This window comes from Pan paniscus, chromosome 4, assembly GCF_029289425.2.
Source record: "Pan paniscus chromosome 4, NHGRI_mPanPan1-v2.0_pri, whole genome shotgun sequence".
Classification (NCBI taxonomy): Eukaryota; Metazoa; Chordata; class Mammalia; order Primates; family Hominidae; genus Pan; species Pan paniscus.
In genome coordinates, this window is record NC_073253.2 from 152,488,600 (window position 1) to 152,502,685 (window position 14,086).

The following is a 14,086-nucleotide window of genomic DNA, read 5'->3' on the forward strand; positions in this document are numbered from 1 at the left end:
AGATTATTTTTCTGACTCACTTCACAGATTACCAAGAGTATGTGTATGTGTTCCATTTAATTCTCATAAAATTCTATGAGATTATTATTATTATTATCATGATTTAACAGATGACTAAGTGGAGAATTTTAGGATAAGTGATTTACAATAGACTAAAGGGCTAATAAGTGGTGAAGCTGGGATTTGAGCCCAGATATTTATGTATGTATGTATGTATGTATGTATGTGTGTTTGAGATGGAGTCTTGCTCTGTCGCCCAGGCTGGAATGCAATGGCGCAATCTAAGCTCATTGCAGCCTCTGCCTCCCGAGTTCATGCAATTCTCCTGCCTCAGCCTCCAGAGTAGCTGAGATTGCAGGCACCAGCCACCACACCTGGCTAATTTTTGTATTTTTAGTAGAGACGGGGTTTTGCCATTTTGGCCAGGCTCATCTTGAACTCCTGACCTCAGATGATCCACCCGCTTCAGCCTTTCAAAGTGCTAGGATTACAGGTGTGAACCACCGCGCCCAGCCTTGAGCCCAGGTATTCGGACCTTGAGTTTAGGTCTCTTTCCACAGCAGTAATTCCTCAGTGAAATGAGTCATCACTGTATTTTTTCACGCTCGTTTTTCATGCTGTTGTTGGTTTTCCCATCTGCTCTGCTTATTATTAAAAATTGATATTAATCATTTTCCTGCTTATGAGATAGTACATGGGCTGTTATAAAAGTGTGAAAATTATAGTGCTATATGACTTTTTAAAAAGTGATGCAAAGCAATCCAGCCTAACAGAGAGCTTGCTATCCATAGCTTGGTACATGTTGCACTGAAATTTTTTTTTCAATACGTAATAATGTAATTACCTGATGGGTTTTTCCTGTCCACTGCACAGACAAAACCAATTCACTGAGACAGTGGTATTGCAGTAAAGAAAGAATTTAATCAATATGAGGCTGGCCACAAAGGAGACAGTTATTATGCAAATCAGTCTCCCCAAAGGCTTGGAGGTTAGACTTTTTCCAGGATAGTTTGGTGGGCATGGGGCTAGGGAATGGGTGCTGATTGATTGGGGATCCAGTCATGGAGTGTGGAAAACAGGCCTCATGTGCTGAGGCTGCATCTGGGTGGGGGCCATTGGACCAGTCGAGTCCCAAAAGTCCAGGTGGAGTCAGTCTGAAGAACTTCTCAAAAGACCAATCTTACATTCTACAATAGTGTTGGTATTTGTAAGAGCAATTGGGGAAGGCACCAATCTTGTGACCTCTGGTCACAAGACTCCTGAATAGTAAGGGATTATGGAAAGTATGCCTACATCTTCAGCAGAATTCACACACCTCTCATAATCCTAACCTTGTGGCCTGTCATTAGTTTTACAAAGGCAGTTTAGTTTTGGAAAGGGCTATTATCATCCTTGCTTTAAGGTTAAACTGTCGACGAAATTCCTCCCAAAGTTAGCCTACATCCAGGAATGACCAAGGACAGCTTGGAGGTTAGAAGCAAGATGGAGTCAACTATGTCAGATTTCTCTGTCGTAATCTTTGCAAAGGCAGTTTTGATAATATACTTTCATAACTATTTCTGTTTTGTTTTTTAACCTATCTGCTGTACATACTGTTTTGCTACTTGCTTATTTTCTTGCTAACATTATATCTGGGGGGCACATAGCTCTGCCCCATTCTTTCTAAGGTAGCCATCCATCTGTTTGGGAAAATGTGGCCTGAGGATGAGTTCTTCTCAAACTCATTGTGTATGTGAGTCATCTGGGAATTTTGTTGAAATGCACATTCTTATTGCATAGGCCCAGGGAGGGACCTGAGATTCTCCATTTCCAGTAAGTTCCCCAAGTGATGTCCATGCTGCGGGTCCATGGACCATACCATAAGTAGTGAGGATCTGGGGGCTTTTGCAGCCTGGTGGCACCCGTCTTGTTCCTCCCTGCTGAGGCTGTTTTACCATTTCAGAATGAGATGCTGGAGGAAGGACATGAGTATGCGGTCATGCTGTACACCTGGCGCAGCTGTTCCCGGGCCATTCCCCAGGTGAGACTGTCCTTGTTGTGTGTCTCTTTCCCCTCCAGAGGGCATTACTAACCCCTACTTCATCCCCAAACCAGAGAGCTGAGCTTTTTTTTCCACGTGGTAGGGAGTAAAGCAGGTCCTCTTATCCAAGGAAGAACCTGGAAGACATTCAGAGAGCTTCCCATAAAAGTGATGACAGGGACGCATGTCGAGGGACTTAAAACACATTTGTTCAATATATTTTATTTCCAAAGCAGTATATGGTAACTACATGACACCAAAACCACTGCAGGGGGTATGAAGTAAAAAGCAAGATGTTCCCACTCCCTCACCCCAACCACCCAAACCCACATCCTGCCATGGGATGGCCATGTACACTTTGTGACATATTTGTCTGGATCTTTTTCCTGGCATGAATATTATTTTGTAAATTATTATTTACAAAAATGTATTATTTTGTGTTTATATTGTTCTGCCACTTGCTTTTTTCCTCACTTAATTCTTAATTACTGACTTTTGTCATGTTGACACACATACAGATATTTTTATTACCATCAGTGCCATCATCATGTAATTAACGGGTCCTATGGCAACAAAATCAGCAAGCCACAGGTGTGTAAACAGAAACTATTCCTCCCCCTTCCTTCTAATTCTAGGCCCCAGCAATAACTACTATTAACAATTTGGTTTGCATCCTTTCAGATTTTCTATGCCTGTCTTATATATGAGCACACATGCTGTTTTGTTTCACTTAATAAAAATGGGACCTGATTATTCTGTCACTTTTTTCACCTGTTTGTGGTGACTTTGTTTCCTGGTTACATAAAACTGTCTCATTCCTTCTAACAGCTCACAGTGATACTATGTGATTGTAGCATATTTTATCCACTTAATCGTTGACTGGTGGATATTTAGCATGATGCTGCCACTTTAAGACTTTCTAAGCAATAGTGTGAAGAATGTCCCTGTGCTTACCTGGGCTCGCTCTTCAGATCCCGTGTATCCATTAGCAGCCTTGGCGTGTGCGTTGTGAGGATGTCTGCCATCGGATTCTGATGTGCACACTGGTGAAAACTGCAGAGCAAGGGAAATGGGCCTGGGTAGGTCTAGGGGAGCTTTGTCCCAGGTGTATCCAGAACAATGGAAAGAATATTTCTCTCTGCTTAGAATCCAGCTGGACCCCGCTAGAGTGCGGACAGGGGAAAGACTGAAGGAGGGAGAGCTTGCAGATAAATGTGAACATGTCAGTAACTCATGGACAGGGCACAGAACTGAGAAAAAGGAAGGAGGGTTCTGTTCTTGGGACCAACTGGTTCCTTTCCTGCAGCCAATGTCTGGGGAGCACTTCTGCCCCCTGCCAGATTGGTGAAGCAGGGGCTACCCAAGTCTCCTCACTAGGATGAGCATATCAGTTATCATCCAAAATCAGGTATATTTGAGAGTGAAAAAGGGCCCTATTAATAAGACAGCAGGGCCGTGCATGGTGGCTCACGCCTGTAATCCCAGCAATTTGGGAGGCTGAGGTGGGAGGATTGCTTGAGCCCAGGAGTTCAAGACCAGCCTGGGCAACATAGTGAGACGCCATCCCTACACCAACTACAAAAATTAGCTGGATATGGTGTTGCATGCCTGAAGTCCCACCTACTTGGCAGGCTGAGTTGGGAGGATCACTTGAGCCTAGGAGGTTGAGGTTTCAGTGAGCCATGATCATGCCACTGCACTCTAGCCTGGACAACAGAGCAAGACCCTGTCTCAAAAACAAAACAAAACAAAAAACAGTAATAAGACAACAGGTGTAAACCAGGATGTGTGTGTCCCCACTATCCCCCACAGGTGAAATGCAATGAGCAGCCCAACCGAGTAGAGATCTATGAGAAGACAGTGGAGGTGCTGGAGCCGGAGGTCACCAAGCTCATGAAGTTCATGTATTTTCAGGTGAGTGGGGAGGGCAGGTCTGTATCTGGAGAACTGAAAAGGCCCCTAGTTTTCTAACCACTGGGGTCTGCAGTTTTGTGCCATGTTATTTATTCACTAAGCAAATATTTTTTGACTGTGCCCTACACACCCCTGGGTGAGCAAGACGGATGAGTCTCCCCACCCTCGTGGAATTTTCATCCTAGTGAGTATGTGAGTGTGTTTTGTGTAGGAGGAGAGACAATAAGCAATACACATTAATATTCAGGGAATAATAAGTGCTGTGAGTAAAATAACATTTTGAAAAATTCTGGGTTATAGAGTGCCTGTGATGTGAGTGCTGCTTTAGGGACAGCTTCTCAGGAGGTGGCATTTGAGCTGAGACTCAGAGAGAGAGTCTGACATGTGATGACCAGGAGGAAAGGGTTTCAGGCAGAAGGTACCACAGAGGCAAAAGCCTTGAGGCTGAGGCTGGAAGGAGCTTGCTGTGTTGAAGAAATAAAATGAAGTGCCTGGGTGTGAGGGAAATGGGAAGGTGGGGTGTGGATATGCAGCCTAGGTGGGGAGCATGGCCTTTGGAGGCAGAGAAGCCCAAGTCACATCCCTGGCCCTTTCACTCTCTAACTGTGTGTTTGTGAGTTATTTAATGTCTCTGACACCTTGGGATTTTTCACCTTGAAAATGACCGGCTTCACAGGTTTATGGTGAGAATAAATGAGGTCTGTTTGTAAAGAGCCAAGTAGGACCCTGGTCAGAGTAGGTTTCACAAATTGCAGCTGCTGTTAGCATCATGGACCTGCCTTCGGGAGCCCAAAATCTTTTGGGGAAGGCAGGGCTAAGAGAGAAGAACTATCCAGAAACTGATTAACTGTGAAACTGAGAGTCTCCTGACAAGAGGTATTTACAGAAGGGAGGATCTGGAATAATTTAGAACTGTGCTGTCCAGTGCCATAGCCATTAGCCACATGTGGGTACTTACATTAATTAAAAAGTGACAACATGAAAAACATAAAGATTAAAAATAAAAATAAGTAAAAATAAAATTTTAAAATCAAAGCATGAGGTAGGTTGAAAAAAAATAAAACGAGACAACATGAAAAATTCAGTTCCTCAGTAATCCTAGGCACACTGCAAGTGCTGAGTGGCCACGTGTGATGGTGGCTGTCATATTGGACAGTGCAGATATGGACCATTTTCATCTCACAGAGTTTAGTTGGACTTAGACTCTGGAAGGAGAAAGTATGACTTAGTCTGGTCTTTGAAGGAAAGGACTGACTGGCTGGTTGGGCCTCTCAGGCCCGTGGAAGCAGAGTGGAGCTCAATCGGGGCCATCATTTCTCCTCCCCCTTCCTTCCCTGCTTTCCTTTTCTTCCTTCTCTTTCTTTCTTGCTCTTTCTGGGTTACTTCAGTAGCCTCTTTTTGTTGTTGCTGTTCCACTGCCTTTTAAAATTTTTGGTACCAGTTTTATAGAGATATACTTAACATATACCATATAATTTGCCCATTTAAAGTGGATAATTTAGCAGTTGTTAATATATTCACAGAGTTGTACATTCATCACAACAATCAGTTTTATTTATTTATTTATTTTTGAGACAGAGTCTCTCTCTGTCGCTCAGGCTGGAGTGCAGTGACACTATCTCGGCTCACTGCAACTTCAGCCTCCTGGGTTCAAGTGATTCTCCTGCCTCAGCCTCCCTCCCAAGTAGCCAGGACCACAGGTGTGTGCCACCACGACCAGCTAATTTTGTATTTTTTTTTTTTTAGTAGATATGGGGTTTCTTCATGTTGGCCAGGCTGGTCTCGAACTCCTGGCCTCAAGTGATCCACCTGCCTTGGTCTCCCAAAGTTCTGGGATTACAGACATGAGCCACCACACCCGGCCCACAATCAATTTTAGAACATCTTCATTACCCCAATAAGAAACCCCACACCCTTTGGCCATCACCCCATAATACCCTCATCTCCCCAATCTCAGCCCGAGGCAACCACTAAGCTACTTTATGCTGCCATAGATTTGCCTGTTCTGGACATTTCATATAAACTGAATCATATAACATGTGGTCTTTTGTGTCCATCTGGCTCTCTTCAGTTAGCATTATGTTTTTAAAGCTCATCCATGTTACAGCATGTATCAGAATTTCATTCCTTTTTAGGACTGAATACTATTCCATTTTATGGATATACCGTATTTTATTTATCCATTCATCAGTTGATGGACATTGGTTTATTTCCACTTTGGGGCTATTATGAACAAACATTGATCGTTCACGTACAAGTTTTTGTGTGGACGTATGTTTTCATGTCTCTCAAGTAGAGACCTAGGAGTGGAATTGTTGGGTCAGATGGTAACCCCACCTTTAAGCTTTTAAATACCCCCTTAACTATTCTCTCACGTCTATCTTTGCACCCTAGAGTCTGTTCTCCCCACAGTAGCCAATGTGACTCTTTTAAAATATAATTCAGGCCATGTTATCTGGCCTCAGAACCTCCCATGTCTCCCAGCTCAAGCATTGTCCAAGTCTGAGCCCTCACAAAGGCCTGCAAGAGACAGTGCCCTGACCCCATCTCTCTGCCTCCTTCCTGTACTCGCTCCGCTTCAGCCACCCTAGCTTCCTTCTCATCCCTGGAACACACCTCAGGGCCTTCACACTGACCATTGAGTTACCCCATAAGCCTCTTTTCCTTCCTCTTTCAGCTTCTTTTCCTGCAAGTCACTTCTTGAGGATTCCATCTCTGATCTTCCTCCTTAGAAGGACAACCCCTCTGAGCCCTTCTCCTCAAGCCTTCCTTCTTTATTTTTCTCCATAGCACATACCACATTCTAATAGATCTATGTATTGTTTTCTGTCTTCTCTCACTAGAATGTAAACTCCTAGGCCAGGCGTGGTGGTTCATGCCTGTAATCCCAGCACTTTGGGAGGCCAAGGCAGGCAGATCACTTGAGGTCAGGAGTTCGAGACCAGCCTGGCCAACATGGTGAAACCCAGTCTCTACTAAAAATACAAAAAACTAGCTGGGCATGGTGGTGCGTGCCTGTAATCTCAGCTACCCAGGAGGCTTAGGCAGGAGAATCACTGGAACCCGAGAGGCGGAGGTTGCAGTGAGCTGACATTGTGCCACTGCACTCCAGCCTGGGTAACAGTGAAACTCCATCTCAAAACAAAACAAAAAACTAGAATGTAAATTCCTGAAGGCAGAATTTGCTTGCTTGTCTGTTTTTCTCTTTTGTTTACTGCTCTACCCCGGGACCTAGAATGGTGCCTGGCACATAGTAGATGGCTATTAAATAGCTACTGGATGAATGAACCTCTTTTCCTCTCTGCATGTCTCTCACTCTTGGTCTCTACCTTCTTATCGACTGGTACCTGACACTGTCCTAGGTGCTGGGAATGCCAAAATGAATAAGACATAATGCTCAGCCAGTGTATGTTGAATGAATGCATTGGTTTGAGTCGCATGGAGGCAGGTTCCAGGCTCCCCTCAAGAAATCAGCTTCGGGCCAGGCACGGTGGCTCATGCCTGTAATCAGTCCCAGCACTTTGGGAGGCCGAGGCAGGTGGGTCACGAGGTCACGAGATTGAGACCAGCCTGACCAACATGGTGAAACCCTGTCTCTACTAAAAATAGAAAAATTAGCTGGGCATGGTGGCATGCGCCTATAATCCCAGCTACTCGGGAGGCTGAGGCAGGAGAATTGCTTGAACCTGGGAAGCGGAGGTTGCAGTGAGCCGAGATCGCACCGCTGCACTCCAGCCTGGTGATGAAGCAAGACTCCATCTCAAAAAAGAAAAAAAAAAAGAAATTAGCTTCGGATTTAAGGACTCCTCTGAGAAAAATTGCCTGGCAGATTTGCCTTTCTCCAGAGGGCTGGCTCTGAGGAGGGCCCTAGAGGAGCCTGGACCCTGCCCCCATAAGGGAGCACAGTGGACCTTACTCGCTGCCCCTCTGCCCCCAGCGCAAGGCCATCGAGCGGTTCTGCAGCGAGGTGAAGCGGCTGTGCCATGCCGAGCGCAGGAAGGACTTTGTCTCTGAGGCCTACCTCCTGACCCTGGGCAAGTTCATCAACATGTTTGCTGTCCTGGATGAGCTAAAGAACATGAAGTGCAGCGTCAAGAATGACCACTCTGCCTACAAGAGGTCAGGGCAACCTCCCCCTCTCCCCTTTCCCCATCCAGGCCCCTCCTCCAGGGCTGCCTGTCAAGTGGAGAAAGAGAATGGAGCCCCTCTCACCTGCTTTTTCTTTAATACCAAACTAGCCATCCCCCAAATATAGTGAGGCTTGGCCTGATTCAGTGTGGTTTGAGGAACAGGGCATAGAGCTGGGCCTTGGAAGAACTTGATCTTTGTAGAGTTTTATATCTCAAGATGGAATCAAACCCTCAGTTCCCCCATCTCTGGAGCAGCAGCATTTTATGTTGCCCCATGTAATATGGGACCAGTAAGATCATCACAAAATGGTTACATTAGTCATTTTCTGCAAGAATATAAAGCCAATTCAAACAGCGTATGTAAAAGAAGGAAATGAATTGGCTCACAGAAAGTCCAGGTACACCTGCACACAGGCATTCAGATGACAATGTTAGCCTGAGTGCCTCCAGCTCTCAGGTCAACCTCCTCCTCTACATTGGCTTCATTCTCAGGTCTGTGGTGGCTTCCAGCAGCTTTCCTCAGGCCAGTGCAGCAATCCCAGCTTCTAAGGAAAGACATGATGCTTCTCCTTCCAAATACTTTCATGGAAGTCCCAGGGAGGATTGCCTTTGATCAGCTTGAGTCATATGCTAAACCTTCTATCAGTCACTGGAGGTGTAGAGGTGGAGACACCCTGATGGGATGGTTGCTTGCCTTTGGAGTCCAGGGTCTCTGCCAGCTCTTAAGAACAAGAAGGTTAGCCAGGAGAGGTGTCTCACACCTATAATCCTAGCACTTTGGGAGGCCACAGCAGGCAGATCACTTAAGCCCAGGAGTTCAAGACCAGCCTGGAAACCATAATGAGACCCCGTCTCTTTTTTTAAATTAAAACAAAAAAGAGGACTGAAAGTGGGGGAGGAGTCATTCCAGAAACAAGTATACAGCCACCCGGAAGTCTCTTGAGAAGGATTTGCTGTGTCTCTGATAAAGAGAGACCCTCCTTGAATGACATCTTCCTGGGCTGCAAGGTAACTAGAGAAAACAGACTGATTCTCACAAGTTTACCCTCCTAAGTCAACTGTGAAATCTGGTGGTGTCCAGCAGGCTGGGCCCCATCTCAAGGCTGACTTAGAAGTGACAATTTTACAAAGTTGTTATGGGTAGCTTATTGCATAATATCTTCTATCAAATTTTCCCCACCTGTAGCCAGCCTGCTTCTGTCAGGGCCACAAATGAGATCCTCTGCCGCCCAGCTAGGTCATGAGCAAGGTGGGGTGTCTTGTCTGTTTTCACATCCCCATGTTAGGCTGGGAAGTCAGGCAGCCACAGCTTTCTCCCATCAAGTCCTGCTTGTGTTCCCTGTGCCCGTCATCCCATCACCTGCGATTCTGTGAGGTTCCATAGCCTTCTGTTTTCCATACAATGCTTTGCTTTGGAAACGTTGAAGTTTTCCTGTAAATAACAATACACAACAGGTGCATTCTAGCATCCTACCTGCACTGCTTCTCCATAACTTACTATGCAGCCTCACTGGAGGTCACAGGAGGGTACAAGGATGATCATTTCACTCCTGTTTTACCACTCCCAGCTGGTTGATGGGATGCTAGTTCCCCTTAAACTTTCTGAGATTTCAGAGATTCTTAGTACATTCCTGCCTTTTAATTTAAGGGGCCCTTATTACAAGGGTGTAGACAGCCCCAAAGCAAATGACTTCAGAACACACTCTGTTTTGACATTAGCGTTGCCTGGGATATTCAGAGCTCATTAACTTCCAGGATGGTGTCACTCTGTGTTTGGTGGGCGCGGGAGCCCGTGAGGCATGGTTTAGGCCGTTGCACTTGGACAGTCCTCTCTGCAGCACCCACTCTCTGCGTTTCAGGGCAGCACAGTTCCTGCGGAAGATGGCAGATCCCCAGTCTATCCAGGAGTCGCAGAACCTTTCCATGTTCCTGGCCAACCACAACAGGATCACCCAGGTGAGGGCAGACTCCTTGTTAGGCCTGGCCTGATGTCTCGGGGTTATAGGCAGGCGTGTAGAGGTTGGGTGGACCACGAGCCCAAGCAGACAAGCTCAGTCTGCAGCTTCCATCTCCATTGCCCTACTTGAGAGTGAAATGTAGCTGAGGACTTAAGTCTGTCCTCCCAACCCCAGGTGGCCGATTCACCCTCTCCAGTTGTCATGCTCGTGAAGCCCTCTCAGTCAGTGCTCTGACCCTGCATCAGGGTTGAGAACGTGGGGTCTGGAGTTAGGCAGCCTTTTTTTCTAATCCTAGACCACCACTGACCCACTCTGTAAGACTTGGGGCCAATCTAAGCCTCAGTTTCCTCATCCGTAAAATGGGTCTGTTATTTTGAGAATATTATGAGAACCCATCTCATAGGACTGTTGTGAGAAATAAATGATACCAGTATATGAAAAGTCCTTAGCATGCAGATCCTGACAGATGTTCAGGGCCTAGGAAGACATAGCTGTTATTGCTGCCACTGCTTTGCCAGGGTACACCCCTCAGCTGCCATTTTCCCATTTTGCCCAACATAAGCAAGACAAGCATAACTGTCACTTCGGCCTAAACAGTCTCTAGCAAGAATATCTGCAGGACTCAGGCCAAAACTGAGGGGATCCTCCATCTTCCAAGGGTGTTCACATTCAAATCCATATCACGGAGGCCCTTGGGTTGACAGGGCCCTTGCCACTCTTTGTTAACTGCAGAAAGCTGTTCAGTAACTGAGGCCTCAGGTTTTCTTTCTCTTGCCTGTGGGAAGTACCAGCAGTGCCCTCCTCTGCATACCCTGCAGGGGCCTGGTTGCTCCCTTTGGAGAGAAAGGGCCTAGGGTGGGGACCTCAGACCCTTCTCTAATAGATGTTTTTCTACTGCTGTGTCCTGCCAGGAGGGAGACACCTGCCTCCCTCCCCACCGCCAGCTCTCCTCCCCTGGGTGGGGTTTTGCTGCCGTTGTCTGAGAAGACATCCTAGATAAGCCCACATCCTCCAAGCTGAGCTGAAATGACAAGAAGCCTATTGCTGTAAAACTGAGCTGCTTTTTAGCTCAGGCCAGGATAGCACTTTCTAACCATCAGAACTGCCTGGGAATAAATTAGGGGGTGAGTTCCTTGCCATGGGAGGTGTGCAGGAGTAGTGTGGGGACATCAAGGAGAGGATTCAGGCATCAGGTGCCAGCTGGCATGCAGCCTCCCCTCCCTGGAGCTGTGATTCCTGGCCATCAGCGGGGACCACACCGGCCAGCTGTAGGGCTTCTGCAGGGGTGCAGGTGAGGGCTCAGGATACATGCGCTGCCTAACCTGAGGGTGGCGCTGCTGTTCAGTGTCTCCACCAGCAACTTGAAGTGATCCCAGGCTATGAGGAGCTGCTGGCTGACATTGTCAACATCTGCGTGGATTACTACGAGAACAAGATGTACCTGACCCCCAGTGAGAAACATATGCTCCTCAAGGTAAAACTCCCCTGAGGCCGCACCCATGGAGCCTGGGCTTACCCTCTCACCTTCTTATTAAAAATCCATTTTAAAAAACAATGTTTCTTCTTTCTTAAACATTGATACAGATCTTACGGCACATAATGGTTTATAACCTGTTCCTTTCCTGTAATATAATATACCGTAGTCACCTTTCCAGATGTCATTAAGGCTATTTCTACAATGTTATGTGTAATGACTGCCAAGTATTCCATTGTATTGGAACATTGTCATGTAACATATCCCCTGTGGTTGGATATTTGTTTGCTAAACTTCATTGAACACCCTTGTAGCAGTTTTTGTGCACATCTTTTTGTCAAGGCAAACTTCCTAGAAGAGAAATTGCTGGCTCAAAGGGTAAAACAGAATAAATCTTTTTTTTTATTTCAATAGTTTTTGGGGAAGCAGGTGGCTTTTTGTTGCATGGAAAAGTTCTTTGCTGGTAATTTCTGAGATTTTGGTGCACCCGTTACCCAAGCAGTGTATGCTGTACTCAAAGTGTAGTCTCTCACCCACCTCCCTGCCTTTTCCCCAATTCTCCAAAGTCTATTATATCATTCTTATGCCTGGGCACCCTCGTAGCTTAGCTCCCACTTATAAATGAGAACATACAATATTTTGTTTTTCATTCCTGCTGTTACTTAGAATAATGGCCTCCAACTCCATCCAGGTTGCTGTGAATGCCATTATTTTGTTCCTTTTTATGGCTTAGTATTTCATGATGTATATATATAACACATTTTCTTTATCTGCTTGTTGGTTGACGGGCATTTAGGTTGATTCCATATTTTTGCAATTGTGAATTGTGCTGTTATAAACGTGTGCAAGTGTCTTTTTCATACAATAACTTCTCTTCCTCTGGGTAGACACCCAGTAGTAGGATTGCTGGATCAAATGGTAATTCTACTTTTAGTTCTTTAAAGAACCTCCATACTAGAAAACAAAATAAATCTTCAAGCTTTTGCTACATTTTGCCAAAGTGATCACAATTGTTTCATCAGTTCACACGTTTCATTCCAGAATTGTCATATGTATTGTTTTAGAAAATCTGGAATATACAGCAAAGCATACAAAATTTAAATCTCTCACAATCTCTTCACCAAGAGTTAACACTTTTAGCATTTTCTTTTCCAAGGTGGAGTCTCATTCTGTCTCCCAGGCTGGAGTGCAGTGGCACAATCATGGTTCTAACTGCAGCCTCTAACTCCCAGGCTCGAGCGATCCTCCCACCTCAGCTTCCCGAGTAGCTGGGACTACAGGCACATGCCACCACACTCAGCTATTTTTTTTTTTAATTTTTTGTAGAGTCAGGGTCTTCCTGTGTTGACCAGGCTGGTCTTGAACTCCTGGGCTCAAGCAATCTGCCCGCCTCGGCCTCCAAAAGTGCTGGGATTACATGCATGAGGCACTGCGCCTGGCCTACTTTCAGCATTTTTATGTACGTCCTTCTAAGTTTTTTTCTATGCTTATATATTTTCAAAATTTGCAATCTGCATGACCATGTATCCATTTTATCTCATGTGACGAAATTTATTTGGCTATGTTATGCTGCTGTGAAATAATGTGATTTCCATGAGCCTTCCTTAGCCATTATTCCATTGTTAGCTTAGGTTGTCTCTAACTTATGCCCCACAGCTGTAGCACTGACATGAACAGCCTTCTCCCATTCTTTATGCATGCTGCAGAGCCCCTTTTGATTCTGTCCCAGATCCTCACCTCTCAACGTTCTGGTGGTTTTTCCTTTCTTCTCCTTCAGTGTCTCTCCTGCTATTCTGAGAATCCCAGCCCTGTGTTGGTGCTCCTGTTTTACATGTCTTAGCACCTCAGTTAAGTTTGCAGGGCTGGGTGCCTTTGAGACTTGTTCACTCTGGCTTCATCCCGACATCAGAAATCCAGAGAAGCCACTCACAGTTCACACATCCCTCTCACCCCTGGTGCTTTGCCTGGGTGATTGGTGTAACTTTCCACAAGCTAAGTCACTACCTACCAGCCCACCAAGTAGTCTTAATGCGGCCTTCAAATTCTCCAGCCCCCCACACCCGGACTTCCCTGCCTTCTTCCCTCTCTGTTCCCCACCCTCTTCAATCTGGCCTTCACATGGTTTTGCCACATGGTTAGTTTGTGTTAGTGAACTCAGATGCCACCGTGGAGCACTGTCTGCTCTTATGCAGAAAACGATGAAGTTCATTCTGCAGAACAAAATATACCCACAGAGTGGCTCACACCTGTAATCCTAGCGCTTTGGGAGGCGAAGGCAGGGGGATCACTTGAGCCCAAGAGTTTGAGACCAGCCTGGGCAACACAGTGGAACACCATCTTGACAGACAAATACAAAAATTAGCCGGGGGTGGTGGCGTGCACCTGTAGTCACAACTTCTTGGGAGGCTGAGGTGAGAGAATCGCTTGAGCCCAGGAGGTTGAGGCTGCAGTGAGCTGTGATCACACCACTGCACTCCAGCCCACGTGGGGTGGGGTAGGGAACAGAGTGAGACCATCTTAAAAAGAAAAAAAAACCGGAAATGCACCCACAGAGGAAGCAACCTTAGCAGTACCCTGCTCCACCCTGTTC

The 14,086-nt window shown here is 45.9% G+C and overlaps 1 protein-coding gene across 4 annotated transcripts in view; it reads left to right on the forward strand.

Moving 5' to 3' along the window:
* CYFIP2 (cytoplasmic FMR1 interacting protein 2) overlaps nt 1–14,086 on the forward strand; it is a 129,749-nt gene that overhangs the window by 27,055 nt on the left and 88,608 nt on the right. For all 4 annotated transcript variants that reach the window (XM_034960877.3, XM_003818984.6, XM_034960879.3 and 1 more), the window contains exons 4-8: nt 1,943–2,020; nt 3,833–3,934; nt 7,872–8,053; nt 9,924–10,020; nt 11,368–11,496. In XM_034960877.3, coding sequence (XP_034816768.2) covers nt 1,943–2,020; nt 3,833–3,934; nt 7,872–8,053; nt 9,924–10,020; nt 11,368–11,496 — 588 coding nt within the window. The remainder of the gene's footprint in view (nt 1–1,942; nt 2,021–3,832; nt 3,935–7,871; nt 8,054–9,923; nt 10,021–11,367; nt 11,497–14,086) is intronic.